At 41.2% G+C, this 22,110-nt stretch overlaps 1 protein-coding gene across 2 annotated transcripts in view; it reads right to left on the bottom strand.

The window, feature by feature from the left end:
• Positions 1 to 5,108: 5,108 nt before the first annotated feature.
• il1rapl1a (interleukin 1 receptor accessory protein-like 1a) overlaps positions 5,109 to 22,110 on the bottom strand; it is a 250,090-nt gene continuing 233,088 nt past the window's right edge. For both annotated transcript variants that reach the window (XM_058082066.1, XM_058082067.1), the window contains 5 exons: positions 18,053 to 18,198; positions 13,851 to 13,997; positions 12,076 to 12,246; positions 10,458 to 10,502; positions 5,109 to 8,857 (listed from right to left, as the gene is read on the bottom strand). In XM_058082066.1, coding sequence (XP_057938049.1) covers positions 8,136 to 8,857; positions 10,458 to 10,502; positions 12,076 to 12,246; positions 13,851 to 13,997; positions 18,053 to 18,198 — 1,231 coding nt within the window. In that variant the 3' untranslated portion in view covers positions 5,109 to 8,135. The remainder of the gene's footprint in view (positions 8,858 to 10,457; positions 10,503 to 12,075; positions 12,247 to 13,850; positions 13,998 to 18,052; positions 18,199 to 22,110) is intronic.

Genomic DNA, 22,110 nt, shown 5'->3' with positions numbered 1-22,110 from the left:
CTTCAATTACGTTCTTAATTGTTGTGTGTAATAAAGAGCCAATTAATCTGCTGTCTTCCAATAAACTCCAGCTGTCTGCCACAAAAGGGGGCCAACATGCACCAGTCACCAGCTCAGCTTGTGGCTTGACGACATGCGGGGAGGCCTGCATGAATATAAACACCTACAATTTGCTGGAATAGATGTTTTAATCATTTCCTGTTTAAACAAAAGGCTAGTCAACGAATGCACACGTATAGTGTAATATGAATACACTGCTCATTTTAGAGATTTATTGCAAAAAAAAAGCTCAGAGATCATCTATATCAGGGGTCTCAAACATGCGGCCCGGGGGCCAAATGTGGCCCACAGGACACTAGTTTGAGGCCCCCACCTTGAAATTGAATGTTAGTGCGGCCCGCGCAAGTTTGATATGGATGCTGTATGGTACCCAGAAAAAAATATTACGTTTGATTAATGTTCATGTTAAAGGTTAAATAACTGTTAATAGTTATCCTCCCTATCCATGTGGAAGTGGTAAGTTTTTGGCTATTTAAGTTTAAAGGAAATAACTTGAAGGCTACCGTTTAGGTCGCTAGCTCTCTAGTTTGCGAGTTAGCATGTGTCTCAAGACCCTGCAGTTGCGCAATATGTTGTAAATAAAAAGAGTATAAATGTGACTATAGTCGTGTTTTGTCATGTCTACAGGGCTCTAATAATGCTTTAATGTTAACCTGAAAAAAATAATTTGTCTACCCACCAACTATAAGTGGTTTCTTAAGTTTTTATTATTTGGTATTTTATTATTATTATTATTATATTTATTACTGATTGATTGATTTTCTTTATTTTTGATTTGCAAAGTTCTACCTGACCTGGAAGAAGATATCCTAGACATCTCCAATAGCATCTAGCGTCTGGTGCATTGTGAGCATGGCTCCATGTAGTGCTCATCTTCCAAATGTACATTTTGGCACTGAACCAAGGTCCCAGGGAGTGATCGTTGATCATCTAGTAGAGTCTTAATCCGGACGTCATTTTAAGTAAAATTGGAAGCAAGCGCAGGTCAGTGAAAAATCGACAGAGTGGAGAACATAAAACTGAGCTGAACATTATAGAGATTTAATTCATGGTCTTTATTCTGTGTTGTGAATGAATCCAGACCCACAGTCCACCAGTACAAGCCTGGAGTTGGTTTTTGTTGTTTTGTAATGGGAAGTGTCCAAGCATGAATGAACTTGAGGTTGTACACAGACAAAATATGCACATTAGCACTCAATTTGGGACAATTTGGGGCATTTGGGACCAAATGCGAAAAGTGCGAAAAGTACAGTATCGTAGTCTACTTGTGTATCAAGTTAGATGGGGCGTTCAAAATACTATCAAACAAAGTGGGGTTGCTACATGCTTGCACCAAACAACATAAATATACAAAAATTGTGTGTTTTCAAACTCTTTTTGAATCAAATAATGGCTCATATTTCCAAATTTGATATTTATTACTGTAAAAAAACACTAACCTAAGTTCCTCCAAAGCAAAGATTTGGAAAATTTTGCAAAAAGAGATATTATTCATTCATTTTCTACCGCTTTTTCTCACTAGGGTTGCGGGGGTGCTGGAGCCTATCCCAGCTGTCTTCGGGCGAGAGGCGGGGTACACCCTGGACTGGTTGCCAGCCAATCACAGGGCACATATAGACAAACAACCATTCACACTCACATTCATACCTATGGACAATTTGGAGTCGCCAATTAACCTAGCATGTTTTTGGAATGTGGGAGGAAACCGGAGTACCCGGAGAAAACCCACGCATGCACGGGGAGAACATGCAAACTCCACACAGAGATGGCTGAGGGTGGAATTGAACCCTGGTCTCCTAGCTGTGAGGATTGCGCGCTAACCACTCGCCCAAGAGATATTATTTTATTGGAAAAATAAGATACTATTAGAAAGCCCATTGGTTTTGCATGTTTATGCTGTCTATTCCCACTTTCTTCAGCGGTCCATGAATGCGCCATAGTTGTGTTTTCTCAGGACAAAGTGAAAGTTTCTCAGATGCCTTCACAAATTGATTGACATTATGTATTTCAATGTGTAGAGCTGATCTTTGATGATGTTATTATATCTGTGTTAGCGTTGGTATTTATACAATGTCGTGTTAATTCATGCTAGCACAAACAATGTGATAATCTTCTCTCTGGAAAACAAACTCCTGGCTCGTACCAATGCTGGTGTCTCTATTCATTTAGTGCTTTTGATTTGATGTTGTTGGAAGCTACTTTTCTCAGAGTTTTTTTTTTTTTTTTTTTCCAGTGCAGTTACACAAGATGTAATGCGCGGCGTTGAAAAGATTCTCTAAATGACAGGAGGGCTTTGCTGTTTTTATGGACCAACTGCAAAAACACTGTCCTACTTTCACTTTGTGTCATTTTCTCTCTCTGCAGGGACCAATGCAGACAATGAGTTGTTTAGCAGTAGTGTTGTTTATCATCCTAAACACTCTCTGTGTGTGTGTGTGTGTGTGTGTGTGTGTAAAGCCCCCCAGGAGATGGCACTGTTTGGCAAACATCTAGTGTATCATGATTAGAATAATAATAATATTACTAATAACTAAGTGTGTGAATAGAAGCCAAAAATATTGTGATATCCAGAGACGGATTAGCCCAGCATCTGCAGTAATGCGGATGAGACAGAACTGAGCTGGAAGGGAAAGTTCTCGATTCGGCGGTTGTCTATATTCCTACCCGAACCTGCGGTGATGGACTTTGGGTCACGACCGTATAAATAAGACCGCGGGTACAATTGGACGAAAAAGTTTCATCCTTGGGGTGACTAAGAGGTTAGGGTGTCATCATCGAGGAGGAACCCAAGAGAAGAGCCTGGGAATGCCTCAAGTGCCCCCCCCGATGTAATTGGAAAAGGTCTTTGGGAGTCTTCCTTCCTGAGACTGCTGCCCTGGTGACCCAGACCCAAATAAGCGAAAAAAAATGGATGGATGGATGCTAAAATGTGGTCCTCACTATCTTCTTGACGATCATGGACACACACACACACACACGTGTGTGTTCCCAAGGTGGCACTAACAGAGAAAGCTGCAATTAACAGTTGTGGACAAATAGACTGCAGAGAGCTCCTGTCAGCACATTTTGATGACAAGCCTCTTTTACAACAAACATCCAAGATGGAGACTCATCAGGTTCACTGCAGGTGGAAAAGAAATGTGATTGATTTCATTGTTGGATATAAAAGGATGTAATTTTTGGAAAGGGTGCATTTATGCGACACACTAAGTGGTCATTGTCCTTAATTGTTCTTAAAACGACTTATTTCCTGCCCACAATGTCAAATGAACGTTGCTCGTCATCCTGGTAGTGTGTGGCTCTTCAACTCATCCTCATTTCAAAGAAATGACCATTTCATGCATCAAGACCCCTACTGATGTTTCCACACTTCCACAACCAATGGTGGTGTTACTGAAACACAAAAGCAGGTGTTGTTTACTATATTAAAGGTGAAGAATATCAAAAGTCACCGGTGCCCCCCATAGCCACCCATAGCCCCATTGGGTACCACTTTACAACAAGGGTTACCCTTAATTCTAGGTTAATAGGTGATAGACTATTTAGTGGGTTCAAGCTACTGCTACATTTAATCTAAGTCTGGAACTCTCTCTCATCCTACTGACCCGAATGTAAGACGACGCTCAAAGTAAGACCACCCCTATTTCTCAAGATCAGTTGCTGGAAAAATGAAGTACAATAGTAGATTATCATAAAGAAAGTAGGTCCAACATCTGGTATGCATTTTCTGCTTGACAGGTTGAAGACGGTGCTTTGAAGATAGCAACCATGATTTTTCGAAAATTTTGCAACACTTTTCAAAAAAAGGCTGATGGACATTTGTTGGACATCGATCAATATTATCTTAAAATTTGCATCATAAGTTGATAAATTGCAACACTCTGGTTCTACCATATCTTACTTATTGCGTGGAAATATGGGGTAATAACTATAAAGGCAATCTTCACTCGCTAAATGTACCACAAAAAAGGTCAGTAAGGATAATTCATAATGCCGCCTACAGAGAACATACTAAGGCCTTATTTCTAAAATAACAAATACTTAAACTTGCTGATATAGTTCATCTTCAAACAGCTAAAATAATGGATAAGGCTAAAAATAACCAATTACCTAAAAATGTCATCCAATACTTCTCTACAAGAGAGGAGAAATATGATCTCAGGGAAGAACTACATTTGAAACACTTATATGCTAGGACTACGTTAAAAAGCCATAGCATTTCAGTATGTGGAATCAAACTATGGAATGGATTGAGTAAGGACCTCAAACAATGCCCAACGATGAGCCAATTCAAGAAACAATACAAGCAGTTGATGTTTGCTAAATACAAGGATGAAGAGTCTTGAACCAGTCATGATGTGTATATTAGGAAAGCAGGAAGTGAACAAATGTAACAGTTACTGATTGTAAAAGTACCAGATGGAGGGGTAGGATTTAATAAGGTTTGCTTCTTCCTACTCCTTTTGGACATGTGGAACTGTGAACTGATTATGGGATGCACTCAATTGTAATCTGATGCATGTTCAAATGAAATAAAACCATTACCATTACCATTTTCTCAAGTGGGTCTCTAAGTGAGTGTGTGAGTGACAAGAAGAAAAGCTCTGACTCTCGACCTCAAATATGAGATGTTTTTTACAGACTTTGTTTCTTTGAAAAAAAGAGATGATTGCGGCCTTAAGTAGAAGACCTGATGTTACCTGAAGTTAAGCAAGAAGATTTTAAAGATGTGGCAAACTCATCTCAGCCTTTGATCCAGACTCGCACAGGAACAAGCATGTCCAGGTCCAGGTCCAGGATCCTACATCCTACTTGCATACCTACCACACATCTTTGTTGGGGTGTCACATTTAACACAAACTAATACACTTCATTATGAACAACTGCACTGTGTAATGACATCCACGCCCCAAATCCCGCCTTTCAAACATAATAATGCTCACTTTTGAGTGACACTATTCGAGGGGAATTCCCAAATTGACCCAAATATGTATCATCATAACACTTTGATGTAGTTAAATTGAAGCATTATTATTTTTGGGGGGAATTTGCAGATTGTTTGTCGTCATATTTTACATTTGTACCTAATGAAGTGTCAGTCGATAAGAAAAGTTGCACACAAAAAGGTCAGTTTTTTTTTTAATGTGCAGTGAGAAAGTAAGGGCAACTGATCATGACTTGTGTTTCTATAAAGATAGACATTTCTCCCCCGCGTGAAAATTGTGTTTATATATTTATATAAATATCTATATTATATATATAGAATACATATCTATTTGCTATGCATACTCAAAAAAGTCACACCGTTCAAATATATCTAAAACGTCTTCAAAGTCCCCCAAACACAAATGAACTCCCCCCCCCCCTCTTTCCTTAAACATGAATTATTACATACAACCAAAGCAGTTATCAGAATGCAAATATTGTTTTTTTTTTTCTAAAAAAAAATCCCAATGATCTCCAGTGAAACATTTTGTGTGTACAAAAACAAAATCCTCCTCCTGTGGTGGATGAAATGCAATAAAATGTGACTTCTCAAGCAACCTCTTATAAAAATAGAGTTATTTTTTAAAATAATCTACACATTTTTTTAAGGTGAGGCATTTCAACCAGTCTCAAATACAAAATATGACACTTCCACTTCTTCTTCAGCAGGGAGCTAATTGGTTCGTATAAACCCCGCCTCTTTCCTTCAACGTTTTCTTGCCTCTTCTCTGCTTTTTTATTTTTTCCCGCTTTTCCTTATTTTTGCATATTCTATGATGTTTTTTTTTTGTCCAAAAGTACATACACCCTTTTCAGGTCAAACAAACAAACAAATAAAAGAGTAGTTACAGCTCCCGGAAGCTGATCAAATGTCCAGGCAATCCGAACAACAAGTGTTAAAAAAAACAATGCAAAGATTTTAAATTAAACAGTACACTGCATAACCGGCTTTCCAAATAAGCACATTAAAAATAACAAAAGTGATAAAAGTTGGAGAATATATATTTGATCCCCTGCTGATTTTGCAACTTTACGCCTTACAACGATATGGACGGTTCACAACTAAGAGGTCCATTAAAACTGTGGGAGATGGAATGTAAAAAAAATATGTCTCTACTATTTTTATTTCTGACAGTATAAATATATTGACAATCTTGGACGGGAAGAACTGTTCATCGATTGTGATGTGTTGATCAGGATTGTAGGACCTGACTATCCCTAACCATCTAACCCTAACCATCTAACCCTGTAACCTTAACCCTAAGTCTTGGATGGGAAGAGCTGTTCATCGATTGTGATATGTCGACCAGGGTTGTAGGACCTGACTATCCCTAACACTCTAACCCTAACCATCTAACCCTGTAACCCTAACCCTAACTTCTAACTTCTAACTTCTAACCCTAACCTACCCTAACCAAACCCTAACTCTAAGTCTTGGATGGGAAGAGCTGTTTATCGATTGTGATGTGTCGACCAGGGTTGTAGAACCTGACTATCCCTAACCCTCTAACCGTAACCATCTAACCCTGTCACCCTAACCCTAATTCTACCCTAACCCTAATTTCTAACCCTAACTTACCTTAACCTAACCCTAACCTCTAACCGCTAACCCTTGGATGGGAAGAGCTGTTAATCTATTGTGATGTGTCGACCAGGGTTGTAGGCCCTGACTATCCCTAACCCTCTAACCCTGTCACCCTAACTCTAACCCTAACTCTATCCTAACCCTCACATCTAACCCTAACCCTAAGTCTTGGATGGGAAGAGCTGTTTATCGATTGTGATATGTCGACCAGAGTTGTAGGGCCTGACTATACCTAACCCTCTAACCCTAACCATCTAACCCTCTAACCCTAACCATCTAACCCTAACCTTCTAACCCTAACCGTCTAACCCTAACCATCTAACCCTAACCCTCTAACCCTAACTCCCCAACACTGTCATTGTATGCCTCCTTTCTCTGATGGTCGCAGTTTGCGTGCCAGTTTGCACCTGTCTTCCAAACCTACAAAAACAGATGCAAAAACACTGACCGCAAACAGGTTTCAGATTTGCTAAATCACATTTGCAAAATGATTACCTTTGCATATTGGTAGCAAAACAGCCTTGTGCACGCTATCAAGTTTCCATGTGTGTTTACACACATCTACTCTATTTATAGAGATCAGGCCTACTGAGTCGAGTAGATGCTTCATCTGACCATATCGTCTTGCGGATGGATCTCAATTAATTGCAAACCAGTTAGACTTAAAAGGTCTTTCTTGTAATTCTGGGCTGGGCCCTCACCTTTCTTAGAATCACTTTTAACCCACAAGGTGAAATCTTGCATGAAGCACTTTACTGTCATCTTGTATTATTTCCATTAAGGCTTTGCACCAATAATGGCCTCTCTCTCTCTCACACACACACACCAAGCTGATGGTCTGGTAGTCTTGTGCATGTCTACAATCAAGACAAAGGAATTTTTTTGATAGCTCTTTGGTCTTGCCCATAGTGGTGGTGAAGTCTATTAGGTTTATCCACATAACAAGTTGAGCTTAGTTGAGCTTAGAATGCTTGCTGGTTGGCAAGGGATCATATACTTCCCCCATCAATCCAATACAAATTCATTTATAACAAGTTAATGTTTTTTTTTTTTTTAAATATTGTCTCTCTTTCTTACAATAAATATGCCATAAAGGTTCCGGACTGTTCAAATCTTTGTAAGGCAGTAATCGTACAAAAATCAGCAGATCAAATATGTCTTTTCTCCACTGGATTTGTAGAGTTAAAGCAAACTCCTACAAAACAGAAGGCAACAGATTGAATGAAATGCAAGAACAGAGAAGGAAAACACTGATGCTACAAATAAATTGAGATTATATGTACAAGACCCTGTTTTCCTTTTTGTTTGGATGTATATTCATGTGCGTGCACGATAGTGTCCTTCAGTGTGGAATTGTCTTGTCGATGATGTCATGATTAGAAATCACATTAAAAAAGGGAATCCTCACAGGGAGATGGAGTTGCGCCAGTTGGGAAAAGTCCCCCTAATATCGCGATGTTGCCGTTGGAGCTTCATCCCATCCAGCCCCCGCTCCGCCAGGTAGTTACCAGATGACGCTGGAGATGCTGGTCTCTCTAGGCAGCAGGGGAAGCATGGCGTTGTTGGTGTGCGCCTCCTCCAGGCTGTGCTCCCGGCTCTTCCCAGGAGGCCTCTGGCCGTTGAGTAGCGTGAGTGGGATGTTGCAGTAGGTGTGCTGGTTCCCCAGCGAGGAGAGCGGCGGCAGGGTGCCCGCTGCCGGCAGGTCGTACTCGTAGCTGCGGTAGTAGTGTTTCTGCCTCACGGTGGTGTGGTACGAGTTGTGGAAGGATGAGCGCAGCTCCGGGTGGGCGGTGGCCATTGCAGTGGAGGTGGCCGCCGCCATGGAGATGGCCGAGACGGTCTGCAGCTCGCCGAAGGGGCCCTGCTCGCTGACGTCCAGCGCCGGCTCATGGCCCAGCATGGGCTCGGTGCGCCGGAATGGCATCTCGTACTGCAACTGCTTCCAGAACTTAGAGTGGAGCTTATTGCTCTTGGGGCCGCGCCACTTGATGACAGTGAGCGTTTTGATGGTGTGCTTGAGGGCCTCCACTTCCTGGTAATTCATGATGCCGCGCAGCTCGGCGCACTCGATGAGGATGACCTTGATTTCGCCGGTGACCAACATGTTGCGGAGGCGTGTTTCCAACTCGAAGATGCTCCAGCCTCGTCGCACCACGTAGTTGGGTGTCATGACGATGATGAGGCGTTTGCTCTGGTCTACACAGCGCGCCACATCCTCAATGTAGGCTGCGGAAGGCAACGAGCGTTGACATTAGAGTGGCGGGATAAGTGAGGGGATTTTCAATGGGACGACGAGGGACAACACTGAACAATGGATAGACAAAGTTGGACACAAGACAATGACAACTACTGATTTTTTGTGTCAGTGTGCAGAATCTTTTTTTAACGTGATGTCTTAGTGGACTGCATGTACAGGGTTTGTGTCCTCCATCTAAGGATGGATCCTATTCTTTTAGGTCAAGGGTGTCCAACCAGAGGGGGCCACTTTGAAACATTTTTACAAACAATCCAATATAGGTCAATATATGCTAAGCTCTGTGAACAAATGGCATGCGCTGATGAGGCGTTTAAGTGCACTGTGTATTCCTGCGTGTTAGACAAATAGGTTTCAAGTCCGTTTGTGCTGTATTTATTGAGTATGGCTGCAAAATAAAGTTGTGTAATCTGCAGCAGAGGTTTACAAGTTCAAGTCTACAATGTCTAAATGTACCCCCCCGTCCCTCACTCCACAGTGTGTTCACCAACCCATTTTCAATCATTCATTCATTTTCTACAGCTTATCCATACGAGGGGTGCTGGAGCCTATCCCAGCTGTCTTCTGGCGAGAGGCGGGGTACACCCTGGACTGGTGGCCAGCCAATCACAGGGCACATATAGACAAACAACCATTCACACTCACATTCATACCTATGGACAATTTAGAGCCACCAATTAACCTAGCATGTTTTTGGAATGTGGGAGGAAACCGGAGTACCCGGAGAAAACCCACGCATGCACGGGGAGAACATGCATCTGCATAGAGATGGCCGAGGGTGGAATTGAACTAGAGTCGCCTAGCTGTGAGGCCTGCACGCTAACCACTTGTTCGCCGTGCAGCCACTATTTTCAATCAACATAAACCTAATGTTAAAGGTTTATTTATACATTTCATTCATAATTTGTATGTCGGTCGAGTGGTTAGCGCGCAGACCTCACAGCTAGGAGACCAGGGTTCAATTCCACCCTCGGCCATCTCTGTGTGGAGTTTGCATGTTCTCCCTGTGCATGCGTGGATTTTCTCCGGGTACTCCGGTTTCCTCCCACCTTCCAAAAACATGCTAGGTTAAGTGGCGACTCCAAATTGTCCATAGGTATGAATGGGAGTGTGAATGGTTGTTTGTCTATATGTGCCCTGTGATTGGCTGGCGACCAGTCCAGGGTGGTAGAAAATGAATGAATTTGTATGTATTTCAGTTGATCGTTTTCCACATTTATCCACAATTATTCTCTACAAAATATGTTTTGTGTTCATATTTTTGGGTGTCTGGACAGAATATGCCATAGGATAATAAAAACGACACTTTGGACACCCCTGCCTTGGAAGCTCACACTGTATTTTGTAATGTTTTTGCGGTCTTAAATGGCTTTGCAACTGCATCTTTAGTTGTTCAAACATGGCGGTTTTAGAGGCAAAGCTCAGTTCCCCAGACAAAGCTGCTCTATAAATGGCAGAGGATGATGGACAAAGCCAGAGGTTAAGGTGAGGTTTCTGTCTGGAAAAGGATCTCTTTGTGTCAACCTAAGAGCAGCTAAATGACAGCATGGCAACAAGACTGAAGGCAAGTACCTCCAAAGAGCCGCGTGTCATCCTGGTAATGCTCAGTGGTGAGACCTAAACATAAACATGTTAACATTCAGGTCAAGAACACAGCACAAGACATGCAAACATGCTCAACACAATCTCCCCTCATCGATCTTTTATATCACACTGGATTCAATCAACCCTCCTACCCCGAAGTGTCTGATTGGACATTCATCCACAATGATTTGGCTGGCGGCAATTCGCCTTTGACTAAAAGGAAACGAGGCAGCGCAGTCAGCGGGGTTCAGAGTCTTCAACACATTTCCCACTGATGTTTAATTCTGTATGGTCCCACCAAGACGTGTTTGCGTTTCATCTGTTCCGCATGAAGCCGACAGTACAAACACGAGGCATCGCTGGTAACTAGAGCACGCTGTGTACTAGGGCCTCAGACAGCCTCAGTTAGAATGCATGAGAATATGTTCAGACGGAATTTTCATTGGTTTAAAAATGCATGGCTGAAGGCACGGAAGGAATGTGTTTATAACATCAGTTCCCAAAGTGGCACTAGGGGTATAACCCTACATTTATTGGTATGGAGCATTTGCTGTGGTTCAGAGGCATACTGTTCCCACGCCGAGCATAGTGCCTCGCCATACCATATGTCACGTGTCTACTCCATAAACAAATACAGGCTGTCGAGCATTTGTCGTTGTTTGGGAACACTTGGCATTCTGTGTGAAATACGGAAGTTGACAAAGATGATTTTGTTCATTCATTCATTCATCTTCGGGGGTCGGGGGTATGCTGGAGCCTATTCCAGCTGTCTTCGGGCGAGAGGCGGGGTACACCCTGGACTGGTCACCAGCCAATCACAGGGCACATATAGTCAAACAACCATTCACACTCACATTCATACCTATGGACAATTTGGAGTCGCCAATTAACCTAGCATGTTTTTGGAATGTGGGAGGAAACCGGAGTACTCGGAGAAAACGCACGCGTGCACGGGGAGAACATGCAAACTCCACACAGAGATGGCCGAGGGTGGGATTGAACCCTGGTGAGGTCTGCGCACTAACCACTAGACCACCGTGCCGCCTGCATCAAGTTTCAACAAAACCTAAATTCCCCAAAACTCTTATATAGAGCTATACATGTTACCCGCACAGAAAGCTTTCTAGATCTTCCAGAATCTGCACCTTTCTCAGCTGTATTTCCTTGAATTTCCAAAACAGTTTTTATTTATTATTATAAACCCACGCGTGCACAGGGAGAACATGCAAACTCCACACAGAGATCGCCGAGGGTGGAATTGAACTTGGGTCTCCTAGCTGTGAGACCAAAGGACACAATTTCCCGTAATGTAGGTCATCAATTGTTATTATGGTTTTATGGTAGATCCCTAAATTATTTCATATTTTTTTCTACTTTTTGTTTGTTTTTTCCACAAAAGCTAAGCTACATTTTGCTCCCTTACTGTACTCAAAATGATCCAAACTGTGCCCTTAAATTTCCGTTACACCCATAACAGTTATATACAATACAGAAGCAACTAGTGGGAACAATGTCCACAAACAAAACACGAGACAGCCCAAGAAAAAAACAGAAAAGACACGAAAACACTCAACAACACAAAAACAACAAAAGCACTAGGACTTACTTCCTGTTGGAATGAGGTCTCGGTCTGGGATGAAGAGTTTGTATCCGTAATGCTTCTCCAGCACATCGGGGAGGATCTCCAGGGCAAAGCGTTCCTCTTCCCGGGTCTCCTGGCTCCACTGGTCAGGGTCCACTTTGGTGTAGGATAAGTAGGCGTCATAGTCTTTGTTTTCTGGGGACAAAAAGCAGAAGATGATGGTGTTGGACGCAGTACTTTCATTGTACAGAGTGGTTGTCGTGCTTACACATTTTAGTGGAATATAAAGTATCCAACATGGACGGATTGTTGCCAAGGGATTTCAGTCCAATCAATGTTTTATGCATCAAAAATCACCGCTTGGTGATTTTTTTGGTGATGTGTTTAAGTACACAGCCATGTTTATCCATTCATCCATCCATTTTCACAGCAGTATGCTGGAGCCTATCCCAGCTGACTTCGGGTGAGAGGCAGGGTTAAGTTTTAGTAACTGCATTTGAAGTATCCAGTGTCTTTATCTACCTCTGCATGCACTTTAAATGTCGCTACTTCTTCCTGGAATGCATGAAACTCATGCGTCAATACTCACTCAGCACATGTCAACATATCTACTTGTCAACATGGCATGTTGCCATGGCAACATGTTGCCCATACAACCTCAAAATGTAAACTCGCGAACCAAACAGTCACAGGAAGAACTTTCCTATGCCCACATCCCTCAAGTGATTAGGAAATAAATTGGGCGTAGATGGAGAAATAATCAAGTAAAATCCTTTTGCCCACCTCCAAATGATTTCCCACAAGGCAGTGGGGAGAAAATAGACGACAGGAACAAAGTATTACTGGTGACACGTTCAGTAAGTCCTAGTCATTATTCTCTATGGAAAGCAGAATATGGGCCAACCAACCAGAAAGGAAAAGGTTTTTTTTTCTTTTTTTTTTTTCCTGCAAAGTCTTTGAGGAGCATGTGCCGCTTTGAAACGGCTGGGAAGGCCGTGCAGGGCTGCGTTGCTCAGTATGATGGGAACATCAAACACCGCTCTCAAATTAGCAACCAACCTTGCAAATTAACCACCTAGCAAAGTTGGGGGGAATCAAAATAGCTTGTACCGGCGGGCCCCCGATGGTATGACTTAATCATGTGAAAGTTTTTGACGACAAAACAATGTTGAATCTATAATTCATGAGCTCGGGAAAAAGAGCTTTACAGAACGTGTGAAAGGACAGATGATTCCTTAACTAAGTCGGAGTACGTTGACAGAATTCTGCAGAGGAAAGCAAAACTTCTGATGTGATGCATACAGGCTTTATTAAAGCCAGGGGGTGTACAACTGGCAGTCTGTGGAAATGACAACAGACCAGCCCAGGGGTTTGGTTCAAACTTGGGAGCGATAAAAATGTATCAGCAAAGATCAGATCACTCTTAAAAACAGCGGATAACTCATGCAAAAAAAAGCTAGCATGCTCTTGTTGCAGAGAAGATTTCTTCCAGTAAGTTCTTTGAAAACAAGAGAGCACTCCTGTCATATAAAGGATCTCTGACCAGCAAAAACATTGCTGCAAATTTGACAATAAAAATGAATCTTGATTCTTGATTTGGTGAAAAAATATGTGAAGGTATTGCAATGACATTATATCCAAAATAACAATAACAGTGAGGGTAGAAATCCACCCCCCTAGCCGCCCATAAGCCACATCATAGCAGTTATGGACGTTAGAGCCTTTATCTAAATAAGAGCACACCTATTGAGCAGTAAATCCTAAGCCATGAAGGGTGTGGGAGGGATAATGTCCTTTACCTCCATCCAGGTCGTCGCTGCCAAAATGCCTCCTGTAGAAAAGCATCAGCTCAATCCTGTAGCATTTGTAGAGCGAGATGAGGAAGATGAGTAGCAGCAGGATGGCCCCGAGACCCCCAGCCAGCTCCACTGTGTACATGAGCTCTGCTGAAGACGACATACACATAGAAGCCAGAAAACAGTCAGTTATGAACAACATGGGTCGTCTTACATTTGAGGGATATGGAGATTTATTCATGCAACACGTGGAGTCAAACTACTAGCTAAGTCAGGGCTTTTCTTCTATCAATCACACACCCACACCGATGACCTGGCAACACAGTTGGGTATGGGTGGGGGTGTGTATTGTGTCGTCTTTTATTTTGAGAGGTTGTCTTATATTCTATTGCAGGTAATTGGTCCCAGACAGGGCTCCAATAAGGATTTTATGCTGCTGATTCTGAAACTGGGTCGAGTGGTTAGCGTGCAGACCTCACAGCTAGGAGGACCAGGGTTCGACTCCACCCTCGGCCATCTCTGTGTGGAGTTTGCATGTTCTCCCTGTGCATGCATGGATTTTCTCCGGGTATTCCGGTTTCCTCCCACATTCCAAAAACATGCTAGGTTAATTGGTGACTCCAAATTGTCCATAGGTATGAATGTGAGTGTGAATGGTTGTTTGTCTATATGTGCCCTGTGATTGGCTCCAGCACCCCCGTGACCCTCGTGAGGAAAAAGCGGAAGAAAATGAATGAATGATTCTGAAACCGATCATCCATGTGTGAAATCTGCTGATACCGATTTAAAAATAAATCTTTACATTTATTTATGATGAGTGCAATTGCCGTATAAGGGGGAGAAAAATCAGGAGTATTCCAGTCCACTACCAGGGGACAAATAAAAGGTAATTACAAATAAAATGAGTACCGTATTTCCGGACTATAAGTCACACTTTTTTTCATAGGTTGGCTGTTCCTGCAACTTATACTCCAGAGCGACTTATAAATGAAAAAACTGTTTATGTTACATAAACACTGGACACCTTTTCTGTTCATGTTTATTTTTTGTGTAGCTAAATAACCATGTTAGCATATCTTACATCTATTCAGCTTGTTCTCTATTCTTTTATTGTTAGAACTTGCCTTCCAAGAGGACATAATGTCTGTTTTGGTCAAGTAGTTTGTAAAATAAATTACCTGCAAAAAATGCGACTTATACTCCAGTGCGACTTATGTGTTTTTTTTTTATTTTGATAAATGCGACTTATACTCCGGAGAGACTAATAGTCCAGAAAATACAGTAATTAATTAATAAAAGAGGAATGCCGCTCCCGTTATTGGCTATATGTTTACAGGACAGTAGTTCCTGCCTGTGCAAGTCAAATAGAAGGAGCTAAACTTACAAATAGGCATCTCGAAAATGGCAGTCAGCCTCTTTTGTTACATACACCTTCCCTGGACTGAACAATCATCAGTATCTGGCGGGGGGAGAAGCTAAGCTCAGAACCGTGCAGCATCCATCATCAGCGGCGACAGACAAGATGCTCGTAGGTTGGAGAGGAATGACGGTGCACGGGGGAGGAAGACAAATAGAAGACGATGAGGAGAAAGTGGCGTCATTTGATTGGCGTGGCAATGAAAGACTTTGGCTGCCGTCCATGCTGAGACTTGTGAAAAGTGGGGAATAAAAGGAGTGGGGCAGCTTTTTTTTTTTTACTCATTGTAACCAACATCCCCTTATTAAAAAAAAAAAACACCCCCCTTCCAAGCCCTCCACTGCTCATTCCTCTTCTCTATTATCTCCCCTCTATCTCCCCAGTGGCTTAGCTTGGAGAGGGATGACTTATGTTGTGAATTAAAGCAGCATTTACCTGCTTGCCTTCGCTAAAAGAAGCGCTTTGCTTTAAATCTCTGTCAGCGAGGCCTGAAACAGTTGGAACTAGATATGCTCTCTTCATATGATCAAATATCAGGCGCACTACAAAGCTTACTTACAAGTCACTGTCGGCCCGTAGAATGATTTTATGAACTACAGTAATCTCTGAAGTTTGGAGTTTCTTCTTTATTATGGAGGAAAATATGCCTCTAAAGTCAAATATTTTTTTCCATGTTCCATTTATTCTTCTAGGGTTATCATCACACTTTTTCTCCTTGCCATTATTTTTACCTTTCATGTGGTGACAAAAGAACAATCACACAAAAAGCCAAACAAATGTAAAATACGGCAAATTGTATGACTTTTGGGGCATTACACTGCAGTCTCGTTTTACATTTCTGGTTCTATGGTTATCATCACACTTTTTGTCTATCCCTCTATTGGAATGGCATCACAAAAAAATCCAAAAAACACAAAAGAAACAGCACAACATGCATGAAATGCTGAAGGCTTGTGCGAAACCTTGTTTTTTTACTTTAGTAATTAAAAAAAACAACAACATAATAACAATAATAATAAAATTTTTGTGCTGCCTTTAAGATATGATGATATTTTATATGTTCAGAGGTCAACCAGCATCCTGGAACAGAGTCTTTACAAGTTCCTCTGTATTAGCAATCATCTTCTCACTCTCTCAGATGCCTAAAATGATTCAGGAAAAAAATATTCCACAAGCCAGAATGTTCATATGACAGCTGTGAAGCTTCGCTGTGTTGCATCCTGGGAAAAGCATGAAATAAACATCAGAATAATGTGAGCAGAACAGAGAGTGAGAGAATGAGAGCTACTCCTGGACTTTCTTCCAATCATTCTAAGGAGGACAGCATCCCTTTACTGCTGCAGCTCAAGCACATCCACTCTTGTGTGTGTGTGTGTGTGTGTGTGTGTGTGCGCAATGACCCACTCAAACAGAATTGCTGGCTCTTCAAAAAAAAAAAAAAACACAGAGTTTGATAACAGCGGGGAGACACAGAGACGACAGAGATAAAACTATCAAAACTTTTTTCAGATGCAAGTGGAAAAATATGAGGACCGTTTTGGTGCAAGTTGAGATTTGCAACTTTGATGTTTTTAGCAAACAGTGTGTGAAAGTCAGCTGTCGAAGAGTTGCATAGCGTACGCTTAGCACAGTCAAATATTTGGTATATAAAACATATATACATGTTTATGGTTATAGTGATACAAAACTGTATAATAATAATAATAATAATATTATGGATTCTATCCCACCTGTCATTATACTAGTGTACATCATCCTTCATTTATTGAGTTAATTGGTTACAGCCATGACCGTGATAGAATTTACGCAAGGATTTGATATTAATAAATTGAATATTTTCAGAATTGGAGCATAGGAAACCTGTTTGTGACCTTCTAAAAAATATTTTTTAACATTATTAGAGCCTCTGTAAACATGAAATAACACCCCTGTAATAATTGTATTACCTAATATAGTAGACAAGCAATAAGCAATAATACAACATAACAATCCACCATATTAGTTTTCTCTGTAAATTGTGACTTTTCTTCTAATATTTCAAATACATTATTGTAATTACAGTATTAGAGCAAGAGTTTCACTTATAATATTATAATATAATATCATAAGGTTTCCTCACACATTCCAAAAACATGCTAGGTTAATTATTCATTCATTCATTCATTTTCTACCGCTTTTTCCTCACAAGGGTCGCGGTGGTGCTGGAGCCTATCCCAGTCACTAATGGAGTCACTAATTAACCTAGCGACTCCAAATTGTCCATAGGTATGAATGTGAGTGTGAATGGTTGTTTGTCTATATGTGCCCTGTGATTGGCTGGCGACCAGTCCAGGGTGTACCCCGCCTCTCGCCCGAAGACAGCTGGGATAGGCTCCAGCACCCCCGCGACCCTTGTGAGGACAAGTGGTTGAAAATGAATGAATGAACGAATGAATATTTACAAGCAATGTTTTTGGCGGGTCCAATTCTGGAGAAAAGTTTGGCAGAATTCCAAACTTGAATATGTGCATGAAAAAAATGGATGATTTCCATTTGATTTATTAGTGCAGCCTGACTTTAAATAATTTATCCCGTGTGACTTTAATGAAGATGTGGAAGTGGTTGATGTACTCCTCTCCGACAATGAGCAAAAAGAGCATTTTCTCGACCTTGACATGAAGTCTGTAATGAGATTTTTAAAAAAAAGCTAAAAATAAAGTGCATGTCAGTGTATGAACGCTCATTACGAATGTAGTCCGCGCTCACACACATGCTCGCACACACCCACACACACTCTAAGGATCCTCACCCTTCCTGAAGAGCTGGATGGTAGCCTGGCGACGGCCGTTGCCATTTTCCACGTAACATGAATAATTTCCCAGATCCTCCTCCTCCAGTGAGTCAATCGTCAGGGAGATGGCGACTTCCTGCTCACCCAGATGCTCCTTGACAACCCTGTGAGACAAAATACGGGTGTTTTTGATGTGTACGTAAGTAAGTGTGGTCTGGTGTTGACCAAGCTCGTGGTCCGAGGCTGTTTGAGAGATGAATCTTTCTCTGCTTGCCAATGAACTTTGGTGCGGTTCAATTCACTTCAGCTCAAATGTGAACGCTACACGGACCACAGACACGGAGTAGTGTTTAAATGGCAGATGAAATATAATATTTGGAGCCTGCAGATGTTATATTTTTACTCTTGCTTTGCTATTACGTGATATTTCCTGTAAATTGCCTGTAAAGCTAAAAGGTTTGATGATAATTTGAGAATATATTTTGTAATAAACCAAATATAATGCCAAAAAAGTCTGAAACAAACAAGTTATCTTATATTCGGTGTAATTTATACATGCAAATCAACATGTCAAAACAACAGTAATCCCTCGTTTATCACAGTTAATTGGTTCTAGACCAGACCATGACAGGTTAATTTCCTCAAAATAGCATTTCCTATTTATAAATCCAATATTTTCGCAGTTAAGAGCACAGAAAACCTGTTTACAACCTTCTAAATACAACTATTATAAAATTGATAAACTTATATACAATCAAATTACAGATGCAACAGTAACCCGTGTTTTTATTAGGGATTATTGTGCCTGTTGTGAGAACTCTTTCTAGATCTACCTAGAATCTGCACCTACTCCAAAACTGTTTAAACGTATTCCGCCTTCAGACACGCCAACTCCACTGTGATTGGTCACACTCAGTTTGTACAGTTAACAGCTTGTACCCGGGTATGCCCATATAAGGAAGTCACTGGCTGGATGAGCAGGTGACTTCTAGTGTTGGAAAAAAAAAAAACGAGCATTCAGAGACATCCCAAATTTCTTCCAGGGCTCACGTCCAAATACGCAAACCTCATTATCTGAAGCGATTGTACACATTTGGTCCCACAAGGAGCATTGAGGGTTAACAAACCAGAGCCCTTCGCTGTCACTACATCACAGTATGTTAATTTCTGCACTCTAAACATATGAGATATGAAAATCAATAAAGGGTTCTTCCTCGACACTGCACTGGAGGGGAGGAGTGAGGAATCAAATAATGCGCGATGAGAAGAAAATCTTTCTAAAAGTGGCTGCCATGGCAACGAAGAGAGGAAAGAGAGGATGTAATATTCCATAAAGTAAATGAGTGTCCCCGACCGGGCTGGTTGAGCCTGATGGAGGGGAGAATGGTGTTGGGTGGGGGTGGTATCATGCACAGACACACACTCTTAAGCTCACTTTTTAAAGCAGCCTCAGCAAAAAAAAGGAAAAGTGCAAAGGATAGAAGAGAGGGCATCGCTTGTGTTTGTGTGCGAAGCCGAGCTATGCGTCATCGGCTGGATGTGTTAAAGAGGCAAGGTTGAGGAAAGCGTGTAGGAGGGGATAATGACACCAGCAGCCCTCAACTTCTCTCTCGTTCTCTCTGTAGCCTTCAAGCAACACATAAGGATGATGTACTTGAAAGTGTGTCACGGACATGACGATATTTGTAGGTGCGGTTTGTTGTACAGCGTTGGGGAGAGGCAGTCCTGTGAGAAAAGGAATAATTCATGTAACCCACCACCGCCTCCGCCCATCAAGGGAGTTGGGAATATATTTGGAAGCCAACACAGATCATTGGCACATTCACTGATGGCGATGTGCATCTAGTTGCTTCATCATGGCAATAAGCTCACGTTGGTTTTATTTCATTGACAGTACTCATCTACTGATCCCAGTACAGGTTGCATATACTATAACGGGGCGAAAAATAAAGCGAAAAATGTGATTAGAAAATAAACGTACCATTACTCTCAAAGGTGAGAAGTACTATAGTTACTCTTAGGTATGTTTCCAAGTTGCCCCTTCCTCATGGGAGTTTGAGCGTATACTTTGAAGCCAGCACGACTGGCTACCTGCATCTCTAATGGAGATGAGGATGTAAAGTTGCGGTGGGATGAAAAGATCCAAAGGAATTCCAATGAGACACACGCAAACTGACACGCCACATCTATGCACGACGCCGGTCACATCATATGCAACAGCAACAGATCTAATGAGGCACAATATACGAAGATAACAAAGACTTGGAGTGGAGCGCACACAGATTGAAATATTAGTCAACGACAACACAACTGAACACAAAAAGCTGCAGTTTTTACGCTTGTAAATGCTTAATTCGAGTAAATAATACGCTGTATTCAACCATGAAACATCACGATTTATTAATTTATATATTTGTGTATAACCGTGCTTGAGTGAGGCTGCAAAATTCAAACCGCAAAGTGATGAGACTTGGAGTAGAGCGCACACGTCCATCAAGGTGGGAGCATCTCTGTCTGCTGAGTAACTACATGTTCCCATCGGAAACTTGCATAGTGAAGTATAATCACAAATGTACTTCCTTATTATTATTATAAGGCTGGGCGACAACAATAGTCACATAGACATGGACCCAAATATTCCAATTGCATTCAAAGAATTTAACCTTTGTATACACATCATTCCGAAAGAAAAGTGCCAATAATATAGAACTATTAAAAACATGTCCCGAGTTTAATAATAAAATATTATCAAGATTGAATTTGATATTTTCCTGTTTAAATTTATCCCGGGTGCGTTCTTTCAGAGCATGCTCAGATATGGTAATGGTTTTATTTCATTTGAACATGCATCAGATTACAATTGAATGTATCACATAATCAGTTCACAGTTCCACGTGTCCAAAAGGAGTAGGAAGAAGCAAAGCTTATTAAATCCTACCCCTCCATCTGGTACTTTTACAATCAGTAACTGTTGCATTTGTTCACTTCCTGCTTTCCTAATATAGTTTAAGTTGTTTTTTTATTTTTTTAAATTTTTGTCACGTACCGAAGTACAAGGTGATATGACCATCCAATGACATAATGGGTACCATAGTAAGTATCAATATAGTGATATGTATAGCACATCATGACTGGTCCAAGACTCTTCATCCTTGTATTTAGCAAACATCAACTGCTTGTATTGTTTCTTGAATTCGCTTATCATTGAGCGATATGACGTAACATGCAGCTCGAGACGTTCTTCAGTTTGTTTGTTTTTGTTTGTTTTTTGATCCAAACTGAACTTGTCGAAGCCGGTATCACGTGATGTTGAGATTGGAATGTTCCTTTCCATATATACCATTGTTTACAGAAAAGTCATTCGGAAAGATTCCATTCGGAAAGAGGAAAAAACTCCTCATGTAAACGTAGCTATTGTTGGAGACTTCTTAGTTTAGCATCACCAGATGGCAGTAAATGGCCATGGAATGGAACAAAAGCAACCGAGGTGCTCCATTAAACAAGACTCATTATGACGAATGACGTTCCTACTGCATTGTAGGAATTTACATCTTCAGCTGCTGATCTCAGGATAGCGTCGTGGGGCAGTACCTTCCCACAAAGGTGGAGATCATCAAACAAATCCAAATATTAGTCAACGACAACACAACTGAACACAAACAGCTGCAGTTTTTACGCTTGTAAATGCTTAATTCAAGCAAATAATAATATTGGCTAATAATTTGAGGCTGCAAAATTCAAACCGCAAAGTGATGAGGAACGACTCTATTTCGTGATTAGCTCTCTCAATGAAAAACTCGAAAAGTGAGCATTACTACCTTTTGTAAAGGTGTCATTTTTGGTGTAGTGACATACGGCAGTATACCCGATTAGTGTACGTGCATGCAAATGTATTTTTAAAAAGGTAAACTGTGTGAAGTAAAGTTGACGGCGAGGTACAAATGAATACATTGATTCAGTCAGCTGCTGCGAGCGCATTAGCTTTCTCTTACTTCCTCATTAGCAAAGCCTGTGTTTGCTGCTTCAGTGATTAATTTCAGACCAAAAAAACAAAAAAGCGTGCAGAACAGCATCCG

The sequence above is a fragment of the Doryrhamphus excisus genome, chromosome 9 (assembly GCF_030265055.1).
Source record: "Doryrhamphus excisus isolate RoL2022-K1 chromosome 9, RoL_Dexc_1.0, whole genome shotgun sequence".
In the NCBI taxonomy this organism is placed as follows: Eukaryota; Metazoa; Chordata; class Actinopteri; order Syngnathiformes; family Syngnathidae; genus Doryrhamphus; species Doryrhamphus excisus.
Note: the sequence above shows the minus strand (reverse complement) of the source record. Positions and strands in the feature narration are given on the sequence as shown.